Here is a 27,813-nt window from a genome sequence, read left to right as displayed (position 1 = left end):
TGTTCTTTGCCAATAGACCCCGGGGATCCTAGGAAATATGAGATGCCCCCAAATTGAGCCTTTCCCAGTTATGGGGAGTCCCTTGGAGTGGCATTCAGCTCCTGACTTCAAGAGAAGAACGATCTCCTTAGGTAGGACCCTTCCTGGCACAGGCTTTCAAACTTTGAGTTTTCCTAGAAATGAGCAGAGAGGGGGCCCCTTTCAGAAGCTGCCTGGGACCTTTCCCAGGGGCCTTTTTGTAGCCTTTAAAAAGGTAGGGTCACCCCCTTAAATAACACGGAAACAAGATCGACCTACTTCCCAAAGTCTGGCCCTTTGTCTCGGTCCTCCACCCCCACCCAGTCCCTTTTACTGAGGGACGGGGGGCCCCATCCAAGCCTTATCTGGGGGAGACCCCTTGAGGTGGGAGCTGTGCCGGCTGCAGTGGGAGAGCCTGAGCCAGCAGGCTGTGGTGGGAGCGCCCCCTGCGCAGTGCTCAGCTGGGCTCTCCTGGGCAGAGGGGGGGTTTCTGGGTTCACCTCCCAGCAGGTGCAGATCTGCTGGGGCAGAAGGGAACCTGTGCTCTGGGACCACTGGCAGAGGGTCCCATCTGGCCATGTTCTCATGGGACTCCGGAAAATGTCCCAGGTCCTTAACTTTCCCTGTCCAATCTGAGGCATCCGATAAGCCTCACCCCCTTCCCTCCTCCCTGGCTTCGCAGGTCTGATTGGATTGGTCCACACCCCCATGTTTTCTTACCTCCCTCCTAAATTCGGCCCCCCTCATTCTATTCTAGTCCCTGGCTCTGGGCCGACCAGGGAACTCTATACCACCCCTTCTGGGCCAGCTGTGGCCCCACCTCCCAGCGCCCCCTCCTGGCTGGGTGGGGGCCGCTCCTGGCTGAGCTGGGGTGCCCCCCCCTCCTCACTCAAGGCCAGCCCTTTCCTGTGGTGTCATCTCAGCGCTGCGCACCACTCACTCATAACTCGCACCCGGATCCCGGCCGCGCTCCGTCCCTTCCTGCGCCCCCAGGATGGCACTTCAGCCAAAGGGGGCCTGGGCAATGGTGAGTGGGCCCCCCATGCCCCATTGCCCCCTTCCCTTCTTCCAGTTTGGGCTCGCTGCCATCCCACCCCGAGCAGGGGTGTTTGGAAATCCTTGATGGGTACACGGCCCTGAGTGAACACCCGAGGTAGAGGGCTCCTGAAGAAGACAGGACTTTGGGGACGGGCACCCCACTGGATTACCATGTCCTTGGGTACAAGAAGAATCAGGGGAAGAGAGGACCACCCCCCACTCCCCGCCGCCCCACTCTGAGTTTTCTCAAACCCAAACCCTGCCTCTGGCCTCTCGGACTTCCTCCGGGCAATGCCAAGAGGAGTCCTTGCCCACATACAGTCTAACCCCCCACCTCCAGATCCTCCACTTTTTGCAAGACCCCTAATACCCAGTTGAGTATCAGAAGAGAGAGGCCCAGAAGCAGCCCTGACTGTGGGGCAGAGTCTCCCTGCTTTCATCACGCTGTTGCTCATGGGTGGCAACTCCTTCAGGTGGGGAAGAGGTGGGCTTCTGTCCCTCCTGGTCGGGACAGGGGGCACTGGGCCCCAGCCCCTTTACCAGGCCTCACCCTGAGGCCTCCAGAGCGTGGTCCCGCCCCTGTTCTGGGCTGGAACACAGAGGAAGGGTGGCAGGGTTCCAGCTGCACGTCCCAAGCTGGGCAGAGTGCCAAGGGGCTGGCCCAGGGCTGGGCATGGGGCCAGCTGGGGAGATCAGGAGGCAGCAGGGGTGGGACCGGGGAAGGGACTGTGGCCATTAGGTGAAGGAGGGGCAGGGCAGGGGCCCTTTGGGTGGTGGGTACAACTGCCAAGAGCACAGGCTCCAAAGTCAGGGTTCAAATCCCAGCTCGCCCACTTCCTGGCTGTATGGCCTTGTGCTAGTGGCTGCCTCTCCGAGCCTTAGTTTCATATCCTGGAAAATAGGGTCATACCTCCCCTCCCCGGCCCTAGAGCAAGATGAGGAACCAGTGAGGAAACAGACCCGGGGGGGTGGGAGACCCAGTAGGTGTGCAATAAACTGTGCTCAAGCCGGAGTTCTGGGTGGAAGTAGGTAGACCTGGCTTGAATCCTTGCTCTGCTTTGGAAAAGTGTGACCTTAGGCAAGTGCCATCGCCTCCTTGGGCCTGCTTCCTCATCAGGAAAGGGGAAGGTAACCGCAGGTGCATGGTTGGATTAACTCAGAAGCAGGTGAGCACAGCTGAGCATCGATGGAGGGCGCTGGGATTACCCCAGGGTTATTTGGGCAAGGGCTGCTCTGACCCTTGGTTTCTACCTCTGTACGAGAGAGATCACTTCTGCTCCATAGGGTGGTTGTAAGGATTTAATGGGGTCTCTAGCTCCGTGAGTGTTCACTACACCAACGCTATCACTATTACTACTATCATTATTATTTAGTCCTCTTCCCAAGGTGCTTGTATAAAAGCCATGTAATTGTACACACACGCCACACCATGGGGTCACCACCATGGCCCACAGATTACTCCAGTGCCCAAGAGACTGCTAAGCCTGAGCCTTCCATCCCTGATGTGCACAAAGGGAGAATAAAAAGTTTAATGTTTATATAGCACCAACCCATTGTGAGGTTCTGTTTTCTAAGTCCTTGATATATATTAACTCATTTAATCTTCAAACAGCCCTATGAGGTGGGTGCTGTTACTGTACTCAGGGAGGCTGTGCAACTTGTCCAAAGTCACACAGCTGATAAGTAGTGAAGGTGGGATTGGAACCCTGAACCGGAGGAACTAGCCCCCACACTCTGTTTAATCGGAAAGGCCCACATTTCCCGTTAGAGATGTTAGCACATTCCAAAAACAGGCTGGGAGCTGGAAGGAGGGTCCCTCTGCAGCCCCTAGCTGGCTCCTTCTCTGGAGGAAGCAGCCCTGCCACGAAGAGAGAATTACAGAGCCCAGCTGCCTGGGAGGTGGGGCGCGGGCAGTGCCTGTTCCCACTCCCTGTTCCCTCTGTCTGGGCCCCCAGCTCAGGGAGGCCCACTCCCCCCACCCTCTGGGCAGGAAGACAAACAGGGCTGGAAGAGAACAGGACGGAATGTCCTCTAGGGCAGACAGGACTGAGGCCCCTGCCCCCAGCAACCAGGAGGGAGAGGATAGGGGCCATATCTCCCCCATTCTGTGCCTCCCACCCTGTTGCACTGAGGGCGGGTTTTTTTTGCCCCTCCTCATCTAGATAGGAAATTTCCTCCCCTCTCCCTGGGGGTGGGGCTGCAGGTCTCCTGCCTGGGGCTGAGTAGAAGCTGCCTTTGCTCCCCTGAACTTAAGAAGGGACAGCATGCCCTCCTAGCAGTTGGTCCCGCTTCCCTGGGAGGGGTCCCACGAAGGGAATTAGAGAAAAGACTGAAGGTTTTGGAACCTCCCTGCCTGGATTCAAATTCCAGCTCTACCAGTTACTGGCTTTGTAACTTCCTGGGCAAAGAACTTCACGTTTCAGAGCCTCAGTTTCACCTTTGTAAAATGGAGGACTAAAATGCCTCCCTCCTAGGGCTCCCCTGACGATTGAATGAGTAGACACAGGCAGAATATGTAGCACAGTGCCAGACACATAAATGCTTAGCAAATGACAGCTGCTTACTACTAATGGTTTTATTAATATTATAAACATAGATAAGACTATACTATATGCTATACTAGATGTAATACACCCTGTAATTTTTTATTCAAAACTGAAAATATAGAGACACTGCGTTCCAACAGACCTGGAGTTTGAATTTGAAGACAGTGTCAGAAGCAGGGAGCGGCGCTGGAGATAAACCTGGAGATAAACCTAGGGCCATAGAGACAGGAAAAATTTAAGAGTTCAGGCAGACCAGTTTTCAAACCCTGGCTTCACTATTTATAGACAACCACTGCACCTCTCTCTGCCTCAGTTTCCTCATCTGTTCAATGGGAATGTCATTATAACTTTCTTCGAGGGCTGTCTGAGCATTAAATGCATTAACAAGGTTCACTCTTGGCCCAGGGTCTGACATAGTAGTAAAAGCTGGGTAAGGGGCAGATATTTCTGACGAAAAGATACTCATTCTTCCAGCCCCCACACGCAAAATGCAGGTATTTGAAGTGGATTACAGGGCAGGAATGAGCGGTAAGCCCTCGGCTGGACAGAACTGGTTGGTTTGCTGTGTCACCCTGACAGGTCTCTGCCCCTCTTAGTGGGCCGTTAGACTTTGAGATCTGTTTTCCAAGATTGTGAGGACTCAGCTCAGCTGAGGGGAAAAGACAAGGGAGGAGATAGTTCTAGGAGGCTGTAGGGCAGGGGGCCTGGGAAGCTTCCTCCCTCCCCTGGCCCCATGCCAGCTGGGCCAGGCCCCTCTCAGCAGGAGGCCTCCCTGTCCCCTAGGCATCGCTAGCCCAGGATATAAACTGCAGATAAAAGTCAGGGAGGGGACAGAGGGGCCCTAGGCGCACCTCGGAGAAGAGCAACGCGCTGGGAGGGCAGCATGGGCTGGCTTGGGAGCAGGTAAAATCTGGGGCTAGGAGGGGCTCCAGGGTGTAACCCTCCCAGGCCCAGAGAGCGCCATGAACTCGCCAGGGCCACACAGCGAGGCCTGCACAGCCGCAGCCTGGCCCTCAATGAGCCCGGGCCCCATATGATGCGTCCTGTCGTCCTCTTTCCTTTCGGGGGACGCCACCAGTGAACGCTGCTCTTGCGCTCAGGTCGAGCACGGAGCTGCGCAAGGAAAAGTCCCGGGATGCGGCCCGCAGCCGGCGCAGCCAGGAGACCGAGGTGCTGTACCAGCTGGCGCACACGCTGCCCTTCGCGCGCGGCGTCAGCGCCCACCTGGACAAGGCCTCGATCATGCGCCTCACCATCAGCTACTTGCGCATGCACCGCCTCTGCGCCGCGGGTGAGCCCCGCCCCGGGAATGCCCGTCTCGCAGGCCCCGCCCACAGAAAGCTACAGCCCAGGGAGGTCCCGCCTCCGGGAAGTCTTATCCCGCTCGGCCCCGCCCCCTGGTGACGTGTTCCCGGCGGAGCCCCACCCCTCAGAAGTCTATCACTTGTGAGGCCCCGCCCCTCAAGGGGTGCGCCCTCGGGAAGCCCCGCCTCCTTAGGACTCTAGGTGAGGCCGGCTCAGTCCCTCAGGTCCCTCAACCGTTAGGATTTGGTCCCCTAGGACAGCGATCCTCAACCTTTTTGGCACCAGGGTCCGTTTTCATAGAAGACAATTTTTCCACGGACTGGAGAGGAGGAGGGGAGGCGGAGCTTAGGTGGTGATGCGCCACCCGCTTCCTAACAGGCCATGGACCTGTATGGGGGCCGGTTTGGGGACCGCAGCCCTAGGAGACTTTTTCGGATAGGCCCTGTCCTCTTATAATAAATACCCCAGGGAGGCTCGTTACTGTACTTAAGAGTCCTCCTTCCCCTCTCCTCCCTTCTAGCTCTGCCACTTCTTCCCTTGGTAGCCATCCCCTTGACTTTCAACTCTGCAGGAGGCCTTGCCGTGCGCATGCACGCACAGAGACACACACACCCCTTTTGGAATCCCTGGATCCTGAAAAGATTTTACTATGAGGGAAGTAGAGCCCTCCTCGGGCAGGCTCTGCCCACTGGACCTTCCCTGCCCCACAGAATTTTACTTCTGTGGGAGGCTTTGCACCTTTAGAATTTTGTCCCTTGGGTGTCCCTGCTGCTTTAGAGTTTTGCCCATCTGGAAGGTCCCGTCCTCCAAGAATTCTGAGCCCCTGGGAGGCTTGCCCACCCGCCGTATTCCAACTCCCCCTTAGGCCCTGGATCCTTAGAATTCTGTCCCCTGGAAGACCCTGCTCCTAATTCCAATGCTTGGTGGTCCTGCCCTCTTCCTTGGGACTCCCAGCCACTAGGACGTGCCCCCCCTCGCCTGGGGGGAACTGTAAGTTTCTCTGAATGATGGGAGGCTGGGGGGGGGGCACAACTGACTAGAGACACTCCTGTCGCCCCTGCCCCGGGCACCAGGGGAGTGGAACCAGGTGGGATCAGGGGGAGAACCCCTGGATGCCTGCTACCTGAAGGCCTTGGAGGGCTTCGTCATGGTGCTCACCGCCGAGGGAGACATGGCTTACCTGTCGGAGAATGTCAGCAAACACCTGGGCCTCAGTCAGGTGAGAGGAGCTGCCTGCTCTGTGCCTGGCCCTGTGCTAGTGATGCTGGGAAAACGGTGGTGACGGGGACAATCTTGGCCCTGCCTTTATGGGAATCACAGTACAGAGAGGAAATGGGCATGTCACCAGACAGGAAGACCCAGAATGGTCAGGGCTGGGATGGGACAGCCTGGGGGGGGGGGGAGACCAAAGGCAGGGGATACCTGACCCAGCTTGGGAAATCGAGGGCTTCCTGAAGGAAAGTACATCTGAGCTGAAACCTGAAGGTCTTGATCACTCAAAAGGGTATGGGGAATGGATGGGACCAGTGACGATCAGGAAGATATACGACAGAGGGAACAGAACAAACAAAGGCTCAGAGGCGAGAGGAAGCAGAGCACTTTGGGGAAATAAAGAAGTTTATCCTGTCCAGGTGCAAAGTGCAGTGGGAGAAGTTGAGAGAGAAAATTCTAGAGAGGTCAGTAGGGGCTGGACAAGTTAGGACCACATTAGAAGGTTTCTCTCCAGGGCCCTGGGGAGCCATGGAAGGATTTGAAGCAGTGGGGAGGTTGTGCCAGAGAGACAGAATCAGATTTACATTTTTGGAAGATCTCTCTAGGTGCTGCATGGAGATAGAGTTGGAAGCAATGAGACCAGAGGTGGGGAGATCGGGGTGTGGGTGCCAATCTCGGGTGGGAGAAGAGGTGTAGGGGAGAGGCCATGGGGATGGGAGGATAAAAACAAGACGCTAACTTTAATTAACCCTTACAGCGAGCCCCATGAGAAAGTTCCCATTCTCTCTTCTATTTCATGTAAGTGGATGTCATGGTTGGCGTCTGTCCCTTTTCCCTGCCTCATGACCCCACTTCCGGTACCAATGTGTCTGTTGGTATGCGCTGTTGAACTCAGACAGGTGACTGTCCCAAGGTCCCAAAGCTGGGAAGTGGCCAAGCCAGGGTGTGAATCCAGCTCCAAGAGGTGCTGTCAGAGGAGTGAGACCTCACTCTTGCCCCTTCACTGTCACTGGCATGGTTCACGTAGTGAACTGGTGTGGGTCCCCCTTCATCTGTGTCCCCTCCCCCAGCACCAGCCTCGTTGACTAAGTTGGAATGAGCAGTTGGGTTTCTGGCTTGGCGAACAGGCGTGGTCTGAATGCGGTCTCATCTCAGGGCCTTTGCACTTGGGCGAGGGGACTCGGATGGCAGGGAGGAGACGGGTCAGAGGCCCAATTCAGAGCTCTGCTCCCGTCCCTGGCAGCTGGAGCTCATCGGACACAGTATATTCGATTTCATCCACCCCTGTGACCAAGAGGAGCTTCAGGACGCCCTGACCCCCCAGCCGAGTGAGTTCCTTGGAGGCCTCTGTCCCCACTTTACAGAGGAGGAAACTGAGGCTCCACACCTCGCTCTGCATATCCCTTCCTCCTCTGGAACTCCGGACTAAGGGAAGTGGAAAGAGGAGAAATAACCCTGCCCTGGGGGTCTGTGGGGACACACTCTCTGGTTCCAGGTCCCAGTTCTGGGGATGAAGCAGGGGAGACTCTCCAGGGTGCTAGAGAGAACCGGGCCCTGTCTGCGGCTCCCTGGTGACCTGCCCCCACCCCCTGACCCTCCCCAGGCCTGTCCAAGAAGAAGCCAGAGGCGCCCACCGAGCGGTGCTTCTCCTTGCGCATGAAGAGCACCCTCACCGGCCGTGGGCGCACCCTCAACCTCAAGGCGGCCACCTGGAAGGTGGGCAGGGCCTGGCCCAGAGGGTGCCCGGGGCCTGCTGAGGCCAGGCCTGAGCCCCTGAAGATCTCAAAGGCGGTTGCAGTCCAGGGGTCTTCGGGGCTGGGGACCCTGCGGGGCTCTCTCAGGCTGGATCTGGTGTGTCCTGAGGGCGTCTGGGAGGTTGGGCTGTGGGCCTGGGGCTGGGGCTCCTCAGCCCCTTGAGCCCAGAGTTCCCCTGGGGTTGGAATCTGAGGGTCTGGAGTCCTCAGGGATCTCCTCTCAGCTCCCTGTGGGGGCCAGGTCCCCGTGGGCCGGGTGGGTAGCCCCAGCCCCACCGCATCCCTGCCTCGCCCCCTCCCTGCCCCCAGGTGCTGCACTGCTCTGGGCACATGAGGGTCTACAGGCCCCCCGTGAAGACCTCCCAGGCTGGGAGCCCCAACTCAGAGCCCCCCTTGCAATGCTTGGTGCTCATCTGTGAAGCCATCCCCCACCCGGGCAGCCTGGAGCCCCCACTGGGCCGGGGGGCCTTCCTCAGCCGCCACAGCCTGGACATGAAGTTCACCTACTGTGACGAGAGGTGGGCAGGGGCCCAGCCGACCCCAGCCCTTCCTCTTCCGTCCTGCCCAAGTTCACTGCTGTTTCCCCTCCCACCCACCTCACCCCGACCTCTCTCTTCCTGTGTCTGCCTATCTCTGAATTTTCTATGGGGCTTTGTATCTTTGATTCTGTCTGTTAGTGTCTGTCTCCCTTTGTTCTTTTTCTTACGTGAGTCAATTTGTAGCCTCACTGCAGCCTCAAACTCCTGGCCTCAAGTGATCCTCCTGCCTCAGCCTCCCAAGTAGCTGGAGCAACAGGTGCACACCTGGCTAATTTTTTTAGTTTATTTTTTGTAGAGACAGGGTCTTGCTATGTTGCCCAGGCTGGTCTCAAACTCCTGGGCTCAAGTGATCCTCCCACCTCTGCCTCCCAAAGTGCTGGGATTACAGCTGTGAGTCACTGCACCCAGCCTATTTCTTTTCATTCTTTCCTCTCTTTCTTTTTGTGATTTTCTTTCTGCCCCTCTCTTCCTCCCCTCCTATTTCTTGCACTTTCTTTCTTTCTTTTCTTTGCTCTTCCCCGCTTTCCGACCTCTCTCCCTTGTGTCAATTTCCTGTTGCTGTTGTAACATTACCGCAAACTGTGGCTCAAAACTACACAAATTCGGTGGCTTATCGTTCTCGGGGTCAGGAATTCGAAATGAGGGTTACAGGGCAAAAATCAAGGGCTGTGTTCCTTCTGGAGGCTCCAGGGAAGAATCTGTGTCCCTGCCTTTTCCAGCTCCTCAAGGCCGCCTGCTGTCCTTGGCCCGTGGCCCCTTCCACCGTCTCCACGCCACTCCTTTTCATGCTCTGACCCGCCGGCCTCCCTTTTATTAATATAAGGCCCTCCGTGATCACATTGGGCCCACCTGGGCAATCGGGCTCATCTCCCCATCTCAAGATTAACTTCATCACCTCTGCAAGGTCCCTTTTGCCACGTAAGATGCCATCACATTCACAGGATCTGGGAACTAGGATGTGGACATCTTTGGGACCATCGTCCAGCCCAACACACTCCTCTTTTTCTGTTTCTTACTTTCCCTTTCTCTCTGTTACAATCGTGTCTCTATGTCTCACTGGCTTTGTCCCTGTGTCCCCTTGCTCCTTCTTCCCTCCACCCACCCTGCATCTCAGCCAGTTGCACCCTGGCTGATGAGACACCCCCTCCCATCCCAGGATCGCGGAGGTCGCCGGCTATAGTCCCGATGACCTGATTGGCTGTTCCGCCTACGAGTACATCCACGCACTGGACTCGGATGCAGTCAGCAAGAGCATCCACACCTGTATGTGTGCTGTTTCCCTGGCCTGGAGCCGGTGGCTGCACGGCCCCCAGCCGACACCCGGCCCCCAGTTCCCCACACCCCAGGGAGCCTTCCCCTCCCCACCCCAACACCAGCTCCCCAAGCCCCAGGGAAACTTCTCCTTCCTGGCTCCCCCATACCCAGCTCCCAACCCCAGAGCCTTCTCTCCCCAGCTGCCCCTTCTGTGGCCCTGACCCCTCCCCATCCCCCTCCTCAGTGCTGAGCAAAGGCCAGGCAGTAACGGGGCAGTATCGCTTCCTGGCCCGGAGTGGTGGCTACCTGTGGACCCAGACCCAGGCCACAGTGGTGTCTGGGGGCCGGGGCCCCCAATCAGAGAGTATCGTCTGTGTCCACTTCCTGATCAGGTATGCAGGAGGGATTGGGGTGGCAGTGTGTGTAGGTCTGGTCTACATCCATGGACATGTAGGCTTGTGTGTGCACACATAAGCATGCACATATCTCATGCGTGTGTGTGTGTGTGTGTGTGTGTGTGTGAGGCAATGTGCACGTGTAATTCGTGTGTATGGCCGTGTGAATGCACATGTATGTGTCCACATGTACACATGTATGTGTATGGGTGTGTATACTATTAAATTTAAAAGGACTATGTTTAAGTTAAAACAAGAAATGCAACAGAATTATGGGTTTTTTTTTGCTTTTTAAAAATTGAGGTATAATTTACATGCAGTCAATTCTATTTTTGGTTTACAGTTCTATGAATTTTGACAAATGCATGCAGTTATGTACCCATTACCACAATCAAGCTATAGAACAGTGTTTGTTTGTTTGTTTGTTTGTTTGTTTGTTTGAGACACAGTCTCACTCTGTTGCCTGGGCTAGAGTGCTGTGGCATCAGCCTAACTCACAGCAACCTCAAACTCCTGGGCTCAAGTGATCCTCCTGCCTCCTGAGTAGCTCGGATTACAGGCACATGACACCACACCTGGCTAATTTTTTCTACTTTTAGTCACTCAGATAATTTTTCTATTTTTAGTAGAGATGGGGTCTCACTCTTGCTCAGGCTGGTCTTGAACTCCTGACCTCAAGCGATCCTCCTGCCTCGGCCTCCCAGAGTCCTGGGATTACAGGTGTGAACCACGATGCCCAGCTGAACAGTTTGATCACCCCAAAAAATTCTCTTATAGTAAAACCCTCCCCAACCCCCAGTCCCTGGTAACTACTGATCTGTCCCCAGACCCTAGGGTTTGCCTTGTCCAGAATGTCATACACAGGGACTCATACTGTATGCAGTGTTCTGGGTTGGGCTTCTTTTGCTTAGCATGACATATTTAAAATTCATCCATGCCATGGTTGATATCAATGGTTCCTTTGTAATGGTGAGTACTAGTCCATGGTATGAATGGACCACAGTTTGTTTATCCATTCACCAGTTAGAGGACTTTGGGCTGTTTCCTATTTTGAGTGATTACAAAAACAGCCACTGTAAACATTCCCATACAAGATTTTGTGAGATTACACGTTTTCATTTCTCTTGGGTAAACACCTAGAAGTGGAATGCATGGGTTATAGGGGAAGTATATATTTAACTTCTTAAGAAACTGCCAAACTATTTCCCAAAGTGGCTGTACCATTTTGCATTCCCATACATACATTCTCATCCATACAGCCGTGTATGAGAGTTCCAGTTGCTTCACATCCTTGACAGTATTTTGTATGGGTTGGGTTTTTTTTTTTTTTTTTGGTTTGGTTTTAATTTTAGTCACTCTAATAGGTGTATAGTGGTGCAATCATAGGCTTTTTACCCCTCCCCCATCATGCATCTTAGAGGTTTTTCAGCATTTAGGAATGCAGGCGTATCAATGACAACATTAGGATGGGGGCAGCATATTATTACATAAGACAGAGTTAGAATTACAGTTTTTCTTCAAAGATTATCTTATAGGAAATGGTGCCAATTTCTAAAGCCTAAGGGATTTTCTCAGATCTGGGAAGCGTTCTGAAATACAAATCATTTTATGTCTCATGTCACTGTGCAGCTCAGAGGGCACTTCTGTGGCTCCCCAGTATCCTTAAGAGAAAGCCCAAGTGCCTTAGCATGGGTCACCAGGCCCTGTGGGACTCCTGCTTCTCCCTTGTTCTCACTCACCCTCCAGACCTCAGGGCCTTTGCACATGCAGTTCCCCCTGCCCAGCGTGCTCTGCTCTCTTCCCTCCTCCCCTTTCTGCTGAGTCATGCCCCCTCATCTTTCCAGTCTCAGCTCAGACATCACTCCCTGGAGACCATTTCCTGGGCCCCCACACCAGGTCTCTCCCCAGTATCCACTACTTTTTTTTTTTTTTTTTTTTGAGACAAAGTCTCAGTCTGTCACCCAGGCTGGAGTGTGCAGTGCTACGGTCACAGCTCACTGCCGTCTTGAACTCCTAGGCTCAAGCAATCCTCCAGTCTCAGCCTCCCAGATAGCTGGGATTACAGGTGTGCACCACCGCACCCTGCTCAGCTGGACCTTTGTTGACTGCCCTTTTCAACATTGCAAACCCCTAGTACTTATCACTATTTAATCCAACACTGTCCTGTAAAAGAGTAATGCCAGTCACATATGCCATTTTGAATTTCCCAATACCCAAGTTAAAGAGGTAAACAGAAGCAGGTGAAATTCATTTTAATAATACATTTGGTTTTTCATGTTCAAGGTCACATAGCTCATAAGTGGCAGAGCTGGGCTTTGAACCCAGATCCCTGGCTGCAGAGTTCTTACTCTTACCCACTAGGAAGTACTGCTTGATTAGGAGGTGCTTGTGGAATGGACAAATGATTGAACTCCATGTGGCGTCTGTGCATATATGTGAGCCCACTTGTATGATGCCAAGGAGCACACCTGTCCCTGTGTGCACTTGGGCGTATGTAAGTGTTCCTCTGTGCGCCGTGTGTACACATGCAATTGTGTGTGCTTATGCTTTTCAGGGGGATAAGGGTGGCTTTGGTCCAGCCTAAGTTGGGATGTTTCCAGCCCAGGAAGGGTCTAGTGAGGATGCCAAGGGGTCCTAGCTTCTCAAGGAGCCGGAGGGAAGACCAGGCCGACCTACGTTCTGTCCTGTGGGGTGTTATGCAGATGAGATGCAAATAACGAGGGCCTGGTCCTCGGCCAGCCCAACCCTCCAAAGGCCAGTTTGCCCAGCGAGCATTTGGATCGTCCCCGCAGCCAGAGACTGCGTGACGGAAGGTGCAGGGACATATGAAGGATGTATTTATAAATCTGTTCCCTTGAATATGAAAAACATCTATGAATAGAAACATCATAAATAAAATCTTATTCATAAAAATATAGCCCCATGAATTCTTCATATTTGGTAATGTAATAAAGTACATGTTAAAAGTATACCTTTTATCAATACATGTATAAGCATCTGTTTATAAGTAAATATCTATAAAGAGACTGTTTTGTTCTTCAGCCTTTCACTGCCCCCTCTGCTCCTGGGCCTCCCCGCTCTGACTTTCACTCCCACACCCCCACCCCTTGGTCTCCCTTTTCTCTACCCAGCCTCTGCCACGTGCCAGCTTTTTTTTCTATCTTTCCCTCTACAGAGGGAGCTTTGGAAGGGACAAACTTAACTTTCTTTTAAAAATGCTGTTATAGGCATGGTGGCTCACGCCTGCAATCCTAGCACTCTGGGAGTCAGAAGCAGGAGGATCGCTTGAGGTCAGGAGTTTGAGACCAGCCTGAGCAAGAGCGAGACCCCGTCTCTACAAAAAATAGAAAAATTAGCCAGTTGTGGTGGCGTGTGCCTGTAGTCCCAGCTACTCAGAAGCTGAGGCAGGAGGATCCCTTGAGCCCAGGAGTTTGAGGTTGCAGCGAGCTATGATGATGCCACTGCACTCTAGCCCGGGTGAATAGCGAGACTGTCTCAAAAAAAAAAAAAAAATGCTGTTATAATAAAAAACAGTCAACAAAAATCAAATCTTTATGAGAAACAAATAGACATGGAAATTATTTTCTGCAAAATGCCCTCTAGCCCCTGGACACCATTGCCTCCTATAATAGGACATCATCTGAAAAGGCTGCCTGGGCTGGGACCAAGGACCCTCCCTGACTCCCACCCCCCTTTCTGCCTAGCCGGGTGGAAGAGACCGGAGTGGTGCTATCCCTGGAGCAGACAGAGCGGCACTCTCGCAGACACGTTCAGTGGGGCGCCTCCTCTCAGAAGGATGCCCCTAACTCTGGGGACAGTCTTGGTATGGAGCAGGGCTGAGGCTGGGAGGGGTTGTGCCCCCAGGACCCTTGGAAGGAAGCCCATATGCCTTAGCATGGCTCACCAGGCCCTATGGTACCTGCCTCATGCCTCCCTCCCCTCTCCTGCACCCTCCAAACCATATGGCTTCCTCAGAGCTTGTGGAACATGGATTCTTTCATGCCCCAGGGCCTTTGCACATGCAGTTTCTCTCTTTGTTCTCCCTCCTCTCCTGTGTCTGTGGGCTGATTGCTCTAGTCTCATGTCATCCTCTGCTCTGGGTCCTGTGGCTCCTCCCCTCCCACCCTTAAGCTTCCTTCCTGTTCCTGCTTCACTGCTGTTTGGCATCCAGTAATCGTGACCCTCCCAAGTCTGGCTCCTTCCTCCCGCTTCCTTCTCTGCACCCCACGTGTTGGATGAGCCTCCCTCCCTGCTTGTTCTTGGGGCGCAGCTGCCCACATCCTCTGCTTTTCAGCCTCAGAGCTGGCTCTGAGCCATGTCTTATCCTCTGGGGGCCTTAGAAACTCCCTGAGGGCAAGCTCCCCAGAGCTGAATGGCCAAAGGGTGTTCTGGGGCCCCAGGTCCCTACCCTGGAACCCTCAGGGCCTCACTACAATCTGGCAACTAAAGTTAACACCTGGCCTGGCCCAGCAGGGGTTCCACAGGCCCCTTCTGCCCAGCACTAGGAACCATGGCCATGGTGACTGGTTAAGATGTCAACCGTGTTCCCTGGGGTTGGCGTGGAGGGCTCTGACCCTTCGCCCTACATGACCACCAGTGTCCTCCCCACCGCCACATGTCCTGCAGACGCCCCTGGTCCCCGGATCCTTGCCTTCCTGCACCCCCCTGCCCTGAGCGAGGCCACCCTGGCTGCCGACCCCCGGCGATTTTGCAGCCCCGACCTTCGTCGCCTGCTGGCGCCCATCCTGGATGGGGCTTCAGTAGCCGCCACTCCCAGCACACCGCCGGCCACACGGCGCCCCCAAAGCCCTCTTCCGGTAAGCAGTCCCACCTCCCCCAACCTGAGCCCTCAGGACCCAGGCTGCCTTGGCCTTGGCTCAAACCTTGCTGTCCTCTGGGCTTCCGTTTCTCCATCTGTGGGGAAGTTGGGATGAGGAGGGGTTGAGATTCCTTTAAGACCCAGATTCCAGAGTCTTCAGTTATTAGAATTCCGGAGTCTGGCCCCCAGCCTGGGAAGTTCCAAACCGTGACCCCACCCCCAAGCCTGCAACCCAGTATCCAGGCTCTCTGAACTTTGACCTCAAAGAGTCAGAATGCCTAATGTCCTGATTTAGCAGAGCTGGATTCAGATCCTAAGGCTGCCTCTCACCAGCTGTGTTACCCCGGGCAAGTGGGTGCGGGAGGCCTTAAATTCTTTACCTGTAAAAGGAAGATAATGACAAGTGGCCACGTCACTGGTTATTGTGAGGGTTAAATGAGATTATTTGTAGGAAGCACCTAGTAGGGGACTGGCACCTAGTAGGTGCTCAATAGACCATAATCTGGATCCTTGAGTGCGGCCTTTATTAAAAGGATTTGTTTTGTAAAATTTGGATTGAGCCAAGGGGCTGCACTTGGGGACCGCGGGTTCTCCACCATCTGGTGTTGACTGTCTTCATCCCACTTCCCACCCCAAGAAAACATCTTCTCTTCACCAGAGAAATACAGACTGTGACCTTTGACCTCACCCTTTACCCCTGAGACAGCTGGACTCAGCATTGTTTTCCTCCCAAAATCCAGACTCCAAGACTTGTAGCCCAGAGGACCTGAATGTCTTGGCCTCAGACTCTGGTCTTTTTAACCTTCGCGGTTTGCCCTGTTGACCTGCATATACGCAGCCACTCTGACTTCTGAACACCCAGGTTCAGAACTCATTTTCGTTTGCTGTTGGACTCCCTTGTGCCCCCAGCCGTCTGACATATGAACCCCACTTCTACCCCTGAGCTCCAGACTGTTTACTGTCGATACATCCCAGGCTTAAGATTTCCTGAAGTCTCTGCTACCTCTCCCTGCAGGCCGATCTCCCAGATGAGCTACTCGTGGGCAGGGACAGTGCACACAGACTCTGTGCCTCCGGGAAGGACCTCGAGGCAGTGGAGACGGATCTAGATATGGCTCAGGTAAGGGCTGGCATGGAAAGAGCAGTCTTCACCTCTGTGCTCTGGGGACTGACACATCTGGGCTTTAGAGACGGGTGGTGCAATGGCTAAAGAGATGAGGGGATGGATGGATGGATGGACAGACCCTTGTATTCATGGGTTGAATGATGGTGGGTGATGTTTAGGCAGATATTTGGATGGATAAATGGATGGATGGACGGATGTTTGGATGGATAGATGGACCACTGGTTCATTGGCTGGATGAAAAATCCATAGATAAAGATATTTGGATGAATGATTGAATAGATAGATGAGATGACAGATGGATAAATGAAATGACATAAATGATATGATGGATTAGTTACCTGTTACTACATAACAACTTACCTAAAAACTTAGCACCTTAAAACAGCTAACAGTTATGTCACATGGTTACTGAGTATCAGGAATCTTGGAGCCGCTTAGCTGGTGGTTTTTGTTCAGGGTCTTTGTGAGATTGGAGTCAAGCTCTCAGCCAGGCGCACGGTCATCTGGGGCTAGCAGATTTGCTTCTAAGCTCTCATACATGAGATTGTTGGCAATCCTCAGTCCCTCTCTGGCTTTGGCTGGAGACCTCAGTTCCTCATTACATGAGCATCTACATCGGCTGCCTAAGTGTCCTCACGGCATGGCAGTTGGCTCCCTCCAAGGGAAGCAATCCAGCAAAGAGAGAGAGAGACAGGCGGGAAGGCAAAGAGATGGCAAGAGCGAGCCTGAGACAGAAGATACAGTCTTTCGTAGCCTAATCTCAGAAGTGATGACCATCCCTGCTGCCATATTGTGTTGGTCATACAACCCCAGTACAATGCAGGAGGCAGCTACACGAGAGAGAGTGTGAACACCAAAAGGCAGGGATCGTTGGGGACCTCCAGTGATTCATGTCTCTCCCTCATGCAAAATACAGTCACCCCCTCCCGAGGCCCCCAAAAGTCTCTCTCAATGAAGACCAGAATATTTTTGTGGTGGGGGGACCAAGTGTGAGTATCTAAATCTGGTGTGGGTATGGGTGAAGCTCTTTGGGTACAGTTCCTCTCGATCTGCTGGCCTGTGGACTAAAGAGACAAGTCATCTGCCACAAACCCGCCCAGCATTCAGTGGTGGGACAGGCACAGGATAACTGCCAGAGCCACTCCGATTCAAAAAGGGGTGAAAGTTACCAAGAAGACGAGGTCTGGGAAAAAGAGTGAAAAAAAAAGTGGGGGGCGGGTGAAAGAGGCAGCACACATGTATCTCTGGTCCATAGCAGTTTTGAAATCCGTCTGGGCAAATATGGGAGTTCCTTGATTAGGATTTATTTGTACTACTTCCCAGGAGTTTTTCTTTTTCTCCATGGCTCTTGGTGCCAGCCTCTGGGCTCTTGGCTCCTTGCTCTGAGTCGTCCTTCCTTTTTCATAAAAGGTAACATGTATTTGTAGCTGAGTAGTTTTCTCAACTTGCTTCCTCCTTCTAGAACTTTGGTGATCCAAAGGCCTCCTTTCATTTGTACCATCTCCATCCCTTTCAGTCCAAGCTGGTGATGTTTCTGTTCATATAATTCTCTTTTTAAAACTTTGTGGGACTTAATTAGCCAGGCATGGTGGTACGTACATGAGTAGTTCCAGCTACTCAGGAGGCTGAGGCAGGAGGATCGCTTGAGTGTAGGAGTTGGAGGCTGCAGTGAGCTGTGATGACACAACTGCACTCTAGCCTGGGCCACAGAGAGAGACCCTGTCTCAAACAACTTTGTGGGTCTTACGTGAATTTCTTTGGAGTTAATTCCACTAGACAAAAGCCACACCCACAAATTGCTTCAAGATAAGCCCTCCTCTACCTCTACTCAGCTTCTGCTGAGATGCTAAGTGATCGTGCCCTTAAGTTTAGTAGAAGCCCTATTATTTGATTGAGAAGATCTATGAGGGTTACCCTTAAACTCTTTAGAGTGTCTTTTGTCTGACCAAAGGAGAGGCTGAGGCACCACTTTTCATCTTTCTGAAGCCTGAACAGGGAGTTAAGTCCCACCCTGAGCTTCATCTGCAGCCCATGCTTTCCTGGGAGGGCCCTTCTTTGCTCAGAAACCATCTCTTAATTTTAGAATCAGCTGCCATCTGGAGAGTTCTTACAGTCAGCCAAACTCAAGGTTAACAACACAGTTCTCTAGACTGCCAAGTCTGCCCAAGACTTCTGACAAAGCTGCAAGTTTTGGGGTCCCCAGGGCCACCTTCACTTCAGACCAGCTTCCTATCAATTAAGAGATTTCCATAGACTCCCCCAGGTTTGATAATTCACTAGAAGTATTCATAGTACTCAGGAAAGCACTATACTTAGGATTTTTGTTTTATTATAGCAAAAGAATACAAATCAGAACCAGCCAAAGGAAGATATGCATAGCATGGATCTGGGACTGGGAGGGTCCCAAATGGAAAGCTTGCATGTCCTCAGGGACACGTTACAGTCCCAGTGTTGAAATGTGGCAATGTGTGCATAGAGTATTGCCAACCCAGGGAGCTTCATCCAAGCTTTGGTGTCCAGAGTTTTTACTGAGATGTCGTTACATCAGCATGATTGATTGAGTTACTGTCCAAGTAACTGAATTCAGTCTTTAGTGCCACCCCTACCTTCCCTGGAGGTCAGGCTGATTTCACATGGCCCAAAGCCACAACCCTCTAATCACGTGGTCTGGCATGGCCAGCCCCCATCCTGAGTTATCTCATTAGCATAAACTATCTAGGGCCAGGTGTGGTCCTAGGGACTCACAGGGAACAGCAAAGACACTGCTATCACTCAGGAAATCCTAAGGGTTTAGGGGTTACTCCTAGCAGCTGGGACAAAGGCCAGACCTCTCTTTGGGTAAAGTTAATTCTTCACTACACGGGATGGTTGAGAATTTTCAAAACCTTCAAGCCTCAGATCCTTCATATTTAACATTTCTTCTTTTCAGGAGAAATTTCCTTTTTCTCTTTCCTCTTGCCTTTTACTATGAGTAGTAAGAAGTGAGGCAGCTCCTTCAACACTCTGGCTGGAAATCTCCTTAGTGGAATCCCCCAGTTTGTTCATTACATTTCCTACGTTCCACATAACTGCAGGCACCGGTGTTGCCAAACTTCCAGCCACTACACAACAGGCCCCGTTCCTCTGGTTTCCAGCAACACGTTCCTCACTTCCCTCTAAGCCCTCATTGGCAGCCTCTTCAAGGTTCAGACGTTGATCAATAGTTTGTTCAAGGCAATTTAAGATTTCTCTAACATGCTCTTCAAAGAGTCTTTATACCCATTTTACAGATGAGGAAGCTGGAGCTTGGCCTCAGGCATGCAACGCAGAAGTGGTGGAGCTGGGACTCCAGCCCAGGTCCACCCGCGTCCAGGGCTCATGCTCTTGACTCCCTCCTGCCCCCCCCAGGACACCGATGCTCTGGATTTGGAGATGCTGGCCCCCTACATCTCCATGGATGATGACTTCCAGCTCAACTCCAGCGAGCAGCTACCCAGGGCCTACCACAGACCTCCAGGGGCTGTCCCTCGGCCCCGTGCTCGGAGCTTCCATGGCCTGCCACCCCCAACCCCTGAGCCCTCCCTGCTGCCCCGCTGGGGCAGTGACCCCCGGCTGAGCTGCTCCAGCCCTTCCAGAGGGGACCCCTCAGCATCCTCCCCTGTGGCTGGGGCTCGGAAGAGGTGAGCCACAGTAAAGGGGGGATGTCACGGGAGTGTAGGGAAGGTCTCTTCCCCTGGTCTTGTCCCTGCCTCTGCATCAGCCTCATCCCTCTCCAGTCCTGCTACCCTGCTCTCCGCTCCAGCCGTGCCCTCAGTGTCCCCAGCATGTGCCAAGTCTGTTCCAGTTTCTATGCCTTTGCCCACGTTGTGCCCCCTTCTCAAGTGCCCTCCACTGTTCTCATGGTTTATCCAAATCCCACCTGTCAGCCAGGGCTCTCTCCTGGGGAACGTACTTATATCTGGCCTAGTGACAATTTATGTCACAGCTAAGAAGACATGGCCACCATGTCAGAGAAGATGTCTAGAACTAAATCTCTTCACACCTTTGAGAATCTGATGAAAGTTATGGACTCATTTCCAAGAAAATTTACACACACGATTTTGCATATAATTTTGGAGTGTCCATGTCCCCCTTCCAAAGGCATTAGATTACTAATACTCAAGTTTTTGCTCTCCAGGTTGCACGCATGTGCCCACTTAGTATCCAGAATGGTCTTTTACTGTCCTTAGGAGGACTTTTTTTTTTTTTGAGACAGAGTCTCGCTCTGTTGCCCTGGCTAGAGCGAGTGCCATGGCGTCAGCCTAGCTCACAGCAACCTCAAACTCCTGGGCTTAAGGGATCCTACTGCCTCAGCCTACCCAGTAGCTGGGACTACAGGCATGTGCCACCATGCCCAGCTAATTTTTTCTATATATAGTTTTAGTTGACCAGATAATTTGTTTCTATTTTTAGTAGAGACAGGGGTCTCACTCTTGCTCAGGCTGGTCTCGAACTCCTGACCTCGAGCAATCCACCCGCCTAGGCCTCCCAGAGTGCTAGGATTACAGGCGTGAGCCACCACGCCCGGCCCTTAGGAGGATTTTATGGATACATCTTGGTATCTCCCAAGGCTCCTAGCTTGGGGCTGGGTATACACTGGGTGCCTGATAAAGACTTATTAAGTGAAGGAGGGAGGGAATTATTAATGAATATAGTGGGCAGGTGGATGGAAGGATGGATGGATGGAAGGATGGATGGATGTTGTATGAGTGGGTGACGGACCGTCAGTTGGATGAATGGGAAGATTATGGGTATGTGGATGGATGAATGAGTGACTAGGTGGATGGATGGTTAGATGGATGGTTAGATGCTGGGTGGAGGTGGAATAGGTGGATGAATGGTTAGATAGGTGGATGGATGAAAGGAGGGATGGATGGAAGATGGGGTGGCTGGGTGGGCGGGTGAGGGATCACTGGATAGATGGGAAGACAGATTGAGGGTGTATCAGTAAAAGAATGAATAGGTGCTTGGGGGAGTGAATGAATGCCCACACCTGCCCAGGTTTGCTGTGTCCTGAGATTCTTGCCTGTTTTCCTCCAGGGCCCTGACCCAGAGCTCAGAAGACGAGGCCGAAGGAGCGGAGCTGCTGGGAGTGAGACCCCCCAAACGGTCCCCCAGTCCAGAACCAGAAAACTTTCTGCTGTTTCCCCTCAGCCTGGTATGTTGGGGGATTAATGGGATTCTCTGGCCCTCAGAACCCAGCAGGTTTAAACCTCCTCTTTTATAGATGGAAACCAAAAAGCAGCAGGGGCTGGCTGAAGGTCTTACAGAAGGTCATGGGCCTGCTGAGGCTAGGACCTTGATCTTCTAGTTTCACTAATGGGTGTGAAGGGGCTTTGCAAATACGTGTAAGTTGGCAAAAGGTGCAAAGAAGAAAAATTGAGTAGGGCGAGGGGAGAAATGGCAGGTGGTTAGTATCTGCAGGAATCTTCTTTGCTCCCATGGGACCCCCACTGCAAACTAGAACAGGTCTTGGCCTTGGATGACTAGTGCAAAATTAAGAGTACAGACACTAGAATCAGACTGACTTGGGTTCAAGTCCCAGGTTTGTCTGCCACCTAGTAACTGTGAGACCTTGGGCAGGAGACAACACCACTCTGAGCCTCAATTTCCTCATCTCGAAAGTGGGTATAGTTAATATCTCACAGGCCTGCCATGAGGATTAAATGGTATGAGGCCCTTAGCTGACACTCAGTAGCCTGTCCATAAATGGTGTACAAAAACAAACCAAACAAAAGCAGCCCCTCCACCAGTGTCCCTGCCTCCAGTCTCATCCCTGCTATCCGTTCTGCACAACAGCAACCAGAACGCACTTTCTAAAAGCCAGCCTGGGCTCTGTCATTTCCACAAGGCCTCCCTGTAGGACCTCCCATGGCTCCCTAGTACCCACAGAAGTACCCTGGCTCCTCACTCTGCAAAGGGGTGTTTTAACATGGGGGATGATGTTGATCGTATCAACAGCTTACATGTATTGAGTGCCTGTTGTGTACCAGATGCTGACTGCACTAAGTGCCTTATGTGATTAATTTATTTCACCCCCACAACTGCTCTTAGAAATATTATTGTTGGAGGGACAAAAAAAAAGAAATATCATTGTTATTATTATATGTATTTACATAGGAGAGGTTAAGCAACCGTATCAGTCAGAGTCTGGGAAAGAAACAGCACAATCAAGTGGGATGTTGAGGGGAATTTAACAATAGGACTGGTGACAAAGCTGTGGACAGGGTATAGGGAAGTCAGCAAGGGGCAGTGCGGCACCCCAGGGCTAGCAGCAGGGGAAGCCGCCACTAGCCCTAGCCTGAAGATATAGGCCGGGGTGGCCACCAGATCCTGGAGCCAGTGGGGTTTGTTTGGTAAGGGCTGAAACCTTCCATGGAGGGACACAGCCAACTCACAGTGAGCCAGCAGGGAAACAGCTAGAAGAATAAATCGCCCTCTTCGATCTCCCACGAGCTGAACCCAACAGGAGCACACAGAGCAAGGTTGCGTGGTGCTGCAGGCCACATGCACAAGCCAGCCTCCTGGAGCACAGAAGACGGGGAAGAAGTGGGGACAGGGCCCTGGGGGAACACAAGGAGGACATCTGGGGCAGTGACAGGCAGCTGCTGGACCCCAACAGTGCCCTTGACCACTGCACCGTCCTGCCTCCTTGGATATTGATGATGATGGAGGTGATGGTGACGATCTCTCCCACAGAGTTTCCTTCTGACAGGAGGCCCGGCCCCAGGGAGCCAGCAGCATCCCAGCACCCACCTCCTGGACCTGAATGAGCCCCTGGGTGAGTATCCACGCTGGGCATCCAGAAGCCCTGGGTCGTCATCCTCTCCCCTGGGAGGTGCCTGGACTGTTGAGAGAAGGATGGGGCCATCCCAGAGGTGGTGGGGGACTGTCAGGGCCCAGAGGTGACCTTGGTGGAAATGGGCAGCCCCCCCTCCTTTTGTGGGCACTGCGGAGGAAGCAGAGACCCTCAGGGAGGCAGGAGCTTGCCAAGGCTGCCCCTTGGGGTGGAAGCCGAGCCCAGATCTGAGCCTGGGTTTCCTGCGCCTGCGTCTGATTACGCTTCGGAGCCCGACTAAGTTGGAGTTGACTCCTGCCTTGGCCGCTCCCAGCTGTGTGGCTTTGGGAGAGCTGCTGCTTCTAGAGCCTCGGTTTCCTCCCGTGGATGGGGGCCTATTGTGATAGTTCTTACCTTAAGGAGATGTTTTGAGCAACTCATGGAGATGCCACACTGGAAGCGCTCAGCCCAAGAGCTGCGCGTCGTAAATGCTCAAGAAACATCCGCCCAATGGCTGTGGTGATGATGCTGTTCCCAAAGCCCCTCCACAGAGCACGGGGCAAGCTGCTGTGCTTGTCGTCTTCCTGTGCAGCCATCAGCAGCCGTAGCTCCACTTGAAACCTCCAGGCTTCAACCAGAGGGATCTTTCCAAAGCATGAATCTGACCCTGACCCTCCTCTGCTCAAAACCCTTCCATGGCTCCCTGTTGCCCTTCAGAGAAAGATCAGGCTTGGACTCAAGTCCCTGCAGGGTGTGGCTGCTGCCTCATCTCAGACCACACTCTGCTTCACACACTCTGTCTCAGCCACCATCACCATCTTCCAGTTTATTCCTTCCCTTCGTGCAGGTCACCAATATTTATGGAGCACACAGTATGTGTCCAGATCTAGAACACCATACTGCCTTCGTGGAGCTGACATGCTAGTGTGGGAGACAGACCCTAACAAAGAAACAAGTACAATAAAAAGGGCAAGAGACGCAAATAGGTGCTACTGGGGAAAAGAACACATGCAAGGGGAAAGAGGGCTCTCGTGGGGGTGGGGTGAGATTTCAGTTTTAAATAGTACGAGCAGGGGTGGCCTCACTGACAGGTGATAGTTGGGCACAGACCTGAAGGAGTGAGCCCTGATGATATCTAGGGGAACAGTGTTCCAGGCAGAGGGAACAGCAAGTGCAAAGCCCCTGAGGTGAGAGTGTATCTGTATTATTTGGGGAAAAGCAAGGCCAGTGTGGCTGAAACAGAGAGAAGAGGACAGAAAGGTGAGGGGCAGGTTGCATAGAGCCTCTATAGGGCATTGAGGTGGCTTCAAAGTTGCCTTCCTTAAGCAGGCTGCCTCAGGGCCTTTGCATGTCCTGATCCCTCTGCCTGGAATGCTTTTCCCTCTATTCTTTGCCTAATTACCACATCCTTTAGATCTCAGATCAAATATTACTCTTGCCACAAAGCCCTCCCTTGCTTCATAAGCTCATGGCTTATAACACCCATCAGTCCATAATTATAGTGACATAGGCGTTTGTGTCATTATTTGATTACTGGATGTCTTCTCCCAGTGGGTATGAGACCTATGAGTGCAGGTGCCAGGGCTGTCTTGGCCACTGCTGTACTCTACTTTGTGTGTGTGGCTGGGCACAGAGAAGGTCTCAGAACGTTCAGGCACACTGCCTTTGTGCCAAGCTTTGTGTGAAATCATTTATGGCCGTGATCCAATTAGTGTCCCACTCTGGAATGTCACCCCACGAGGGCAGGGAGTTTCATCCATGCTGGTCACTGCTGTATCCCCAGCACCTAGCACAGTCCCTGGCACATAGTAGGTGCTCAATAAATGTGTTTTGAATGAGCAAATTCTCATAATGAGGTAGGCATGAAATCCCCATTTCCCAAGGACCAATAGCTCACTCACTGAGCGCTCACCAGTACTAGTTATTGTTCAAAGCACTTTACTCGGATTTACTCATTTAGTCCTCACAACAGTCCTGGGAGGGAGGTACTGTTATCAGCCCATTTTACAGAAGGGGGGACTGAGGCACAGAGAGGTAAAGCCACCTGCCTCAGGTCACATAGCAAGTAAGTAGCACCACCTGGATTCAAACTAGAGCTGCATCTGGCTCTGGACTTGGGTTCTTAACTCCGGCCCTAAACATCGCAGAGAGCTTCAGAGAGCAGAACATGCCCAAGACTCCACTGCTGTGTGAATCCAGGCAGGCCTGCCTCAACACCTGGGCTTTTCACTCCCAGAAAGGGAAGACGGGTTGGGGTGATAATTCTCCACTGACTTATCTTCCATCTTCCCCCACAGGCCTGGGCCCCTCGTTGCTCTCTCTCTATCCAGAAGAGGACACTGCCCAGCCCGGGAGCCACTTCCAGCCGGTGGCAGGCATGGCCCAGGCCCACTGAGCCAGCACCCCTTCCCTTGTCTCTTTTCCTTCCCCAGCAAGGACCTCAACCACACTCCAAGCTGGCAGCCAACGCACAGGATGGGGGTGCCGGGAGAGGGGCCCCCCTCTCTTCTCCAAGTACCCCCCACGCACCTCGGGCCTACCTCAGCCCTCACCCCTCTGCCTGCTCCCAATCTGGGGGCTCTTTGGGGCATCAGCTCAGTGACCTCTGGGAGGGGGTCCTGGCCCCCTCCTCCTCCTCTCAGGACTTCCCTTGGGGTTCTCAGTACTTGGTTACCTCATTATCCCTTTCTCGGACTCCCTTGGCTTTATTTTGGGGAATTATAGGTGGGGAGGGTTAGGGGTCAGATCTGTGTTTCTGGGGTCTGGGGAGTGTGGATAACCATATCACGTTTCTGTCTATCCCTCCTTTATTATTATTTTTATTTTTGTTGATTTCATGATATGGTTTTGAATTACTATGAATTGTTTGGGGTCCATAAGAATGTGGGACTCTGATCTTCCCCTATCCTCAGGTGTCACTGGGGGAGGCTCTGGGCCAGACCTCACCCCCAGCGACTTCTGATTGTGGCCTCAGCCTCCCAAGCTGCCACCCAGCTCTGGCTTCCTCTTCCACTCCCAACTTTCGGCTGTCCCCTGCTCCGCCTGGACACGGACTTCATCCGTGGTCTTCCTATTTCAGAGGAAGCCTCCAACTTCCTCTGCTTCCAAACCATATGCCCTCCAACCTTCTCTGGTTCCAGACTGCACAACCTCCATCCTTCACTGGTTCTAGACCACACAATCTCCAACATGGTCTGGTTTAGACCTCATTCTGAAAATCTTTCTAATTCTGGACCTCACAACCTCCAATTCTGCCTGTTTTCAAACATCAACAATCTCCAAAGAATTGTCTGGTTCCAGGCCTCACAACCTCTAACTCCCTCTGGCTCTAGAATAGATGACCAACAGATTCCATTGGTTCTAGAACGCACTCTCTTAACCTCCTCTGGTTCTAGACTTCTCCCTATAAATCCCTCTTGTTCTACATCTCACACCCTCTAACTCCCTCTGGTTCCAGATCTTATATCCATTGATTTCCTTTGGTTCTGGACCCCACAACTTCAAGCTTCCTGTTGGTTCCAGTCTTCCCAATCTATAATATAATACATTTGGTTCCAAATCCAGACCTCCTAATTTCTAAATCATTTTGATTCCAGACCTCAGGAGGCCCAGCTCATTCCTCTTCAACTCTCCACAATCAAGACTTGTTTTCCCTGTCAAAAAGAAGTCAAATGAGTTTTATGTCTTGATCTTATAACCAGTTCTTCCAGAACCGACACCATGCTCTAGTTCTTTTAGGTTCTGGACCTCATGGCCTCCACCATTCACTGTAGACTGCATGACCTCTAAACCTTGTGACCTCCTGGGTCCTCTGATCCCACATCCGATTTTCTGCCATTTTTCTGGTTCTAGAACTGCGTTGCAAATGTCTTCTGAGTCTAGACCTCATACTGTAAGTTGCCCTGGTTCTAGACCTCAGTGTCCAACTCCCCCTCACTCTAGATCGTAGGACTCCAAATTACCCTGGGTCTAGAATTCAGCCTTCGAACATCTTAGTTTAGACCTTGTCTTATAAATTCCCCTAGTTCTAGATGTTACAACCCCCCTCCAATTCCTTCTGATTCTAGAGCTTATGGTGCCAAAATCCCTCTGGTTTTAGAACTCAGTCTTTGGGTTTTTTCTGATTCTAGTCCTCACTCTATAAATTCCTCTGCTTCTGGGCCTCACAGTGTCTAATCACTTTCCTCTGATTTCAGATCCAAATCCCTCTGGTTCTAGAACCTGCCTTCCAAATGCTTCTGATTCTGGAATCTAGACTTTACCTTGTAGATTCCTCTGGTTCTGAATCTTACAACCTTTGAGTCCCTAACTGCAGATCCCACCCACCTCTATTCTGGGCTTCCCACCCCACTGAAAATACCCCAATTCCCACCCTGTCCTAAGTCTTCCCATTCCAGACCCCTACCCTCCAGGTCCCGCTGCTCCTGGACTTCTTGCTCAAGCCTCTCCAACCTCGTATCCCTCTAATTTCTGTCTTAGAACCCCCTCCACTGCCCACCCCAGCTCTCCTATGTGCACTTACCTTTACTTCACCCCAGATGTCTGGGAGACCTGGGGCTCCCTCAGCCCTATAGGGGGTTCACAATCCAGAAGACTCTTCCAGCCGCACAGACACACGCACAGCCTTATCTGCAAATCACAGGGTGGGGAGAGAGGCCAGAACCCCTCAGCTCTCTGCCACCACCTACGTGTCCCCCTTACCTCCCAGCTCCCTTTCTACAATGATGCTACTCTTCGTCTTCCACAGAAAAAAGTCTCCCCTTCTCAGTTCCATTCACCCCCTTTTGGGAAGGGAGTGCTAGCTCTGTTTTGTCAAGGGGTGACCTGTCCAGATTGGTGCTGTGGGGAGAGTTAGGGTCTGTTCCCTCCTTCCATCAGGGGGTGATGTGGGTCATCAATGGAGGGAGCTGTGCTGGGCTAGGGGAGGGGAAGGGATGGGACCAGCCATGCTGCCTCTGAAACCCACTAATCTCTGTACCACCATAAAGACCTCACCTTGGTAGGAACCAGA

The 27,813-nt window shown here is 52.5% G+C and overlaps 1 protein-coding gene across 8 annotated transcripts; it reads left to right on the top strand.

The window, feature by feature from the left end:
- The first annotated feature begins 837 nt into the window (after positions 1-837).
- HIF3A (hypoxia inducible factor 3 subunit alpha) lies at positions 838-27,813 on the top strand. Of its 8 annotated transcripts, none has more exons than XM_045531366.1 (15): positions 838-1,045; positions 4,703-4,893; positions 5,981-6,126; positions 7,363-7,447; positions 7,723-7,835; positions 8,183-8,391; positions 9,569-9,675; positions 9,911-10,058; positions 13,766-13,884; positions 14,688-14,878; positions 15,896-16,000; positions 19,394-19,665; positions 21,065-21,182; positions 22,724-22,805; positions 25,100-27,813. In XM_045531366.1, exons 2-15 carry the CDS (start codon positions 4,845-4,847, stop codon positions 25,195-25,197), a joined length of 1,842 nt encoding a protein of 613 aa, XP_045387322.1. In that variant the 5' UTR covers positions 838-1,045; positions 4,703-4,844; the 3' UTR covers positions 25,198-27,813. The 8 variants fall into 8 exon arrangements, with proteins under 8 accessions (XP_045387322.1, XP_045387321.1, XP_045387316.1 ...); XM_045531365.1 differs by having other exon boundaries at positions 839-1,045; positions 4,681-4,893; XM_045531360.1 differs by lacking the exon at positions 838-1,045 and adding an exon at positions 4,419-4,505.

This window comes from Lemur catta, chromosome 19, assembly GCF_020740605.2.
Source record: "Lemur catta isolate mLemCat1 chromosome 19, mLemCat1.pri, whole genome shotgun sequence".
NCBI lineage: Eukaryota > Metazoa > Chordata > Mammalia > Primates > Lemuridae > Lemur > Lemur catta.
The sequence above is the reverse complement of the archived record's forward strand: the minus strand, read 5'-3'. Positions and strand labels throughout refer to the sequence as shown.

Coding starts and splice junctions, on each gene's coding strand:
- HIF3A (XM_045531360.1), top strand. CDS start 4,486: ATGGGCTGGCTTGGGAGCAG. Junction 7,448..7,722: donor CGCCCTGACCCCCCAGCCGA/GTGAGTTCCTTG, acceptor GACCCTCCCCAG/GCCTGTCCAAGAAGAAGCCA. Junction 7,836..8,182: donor TCAAGGCGGCCACCTGGAAG/GTGGGCAGGGCC, acceptor CCCTGCCCCCAG/GTGCTGCACTGCTCTGGGCA.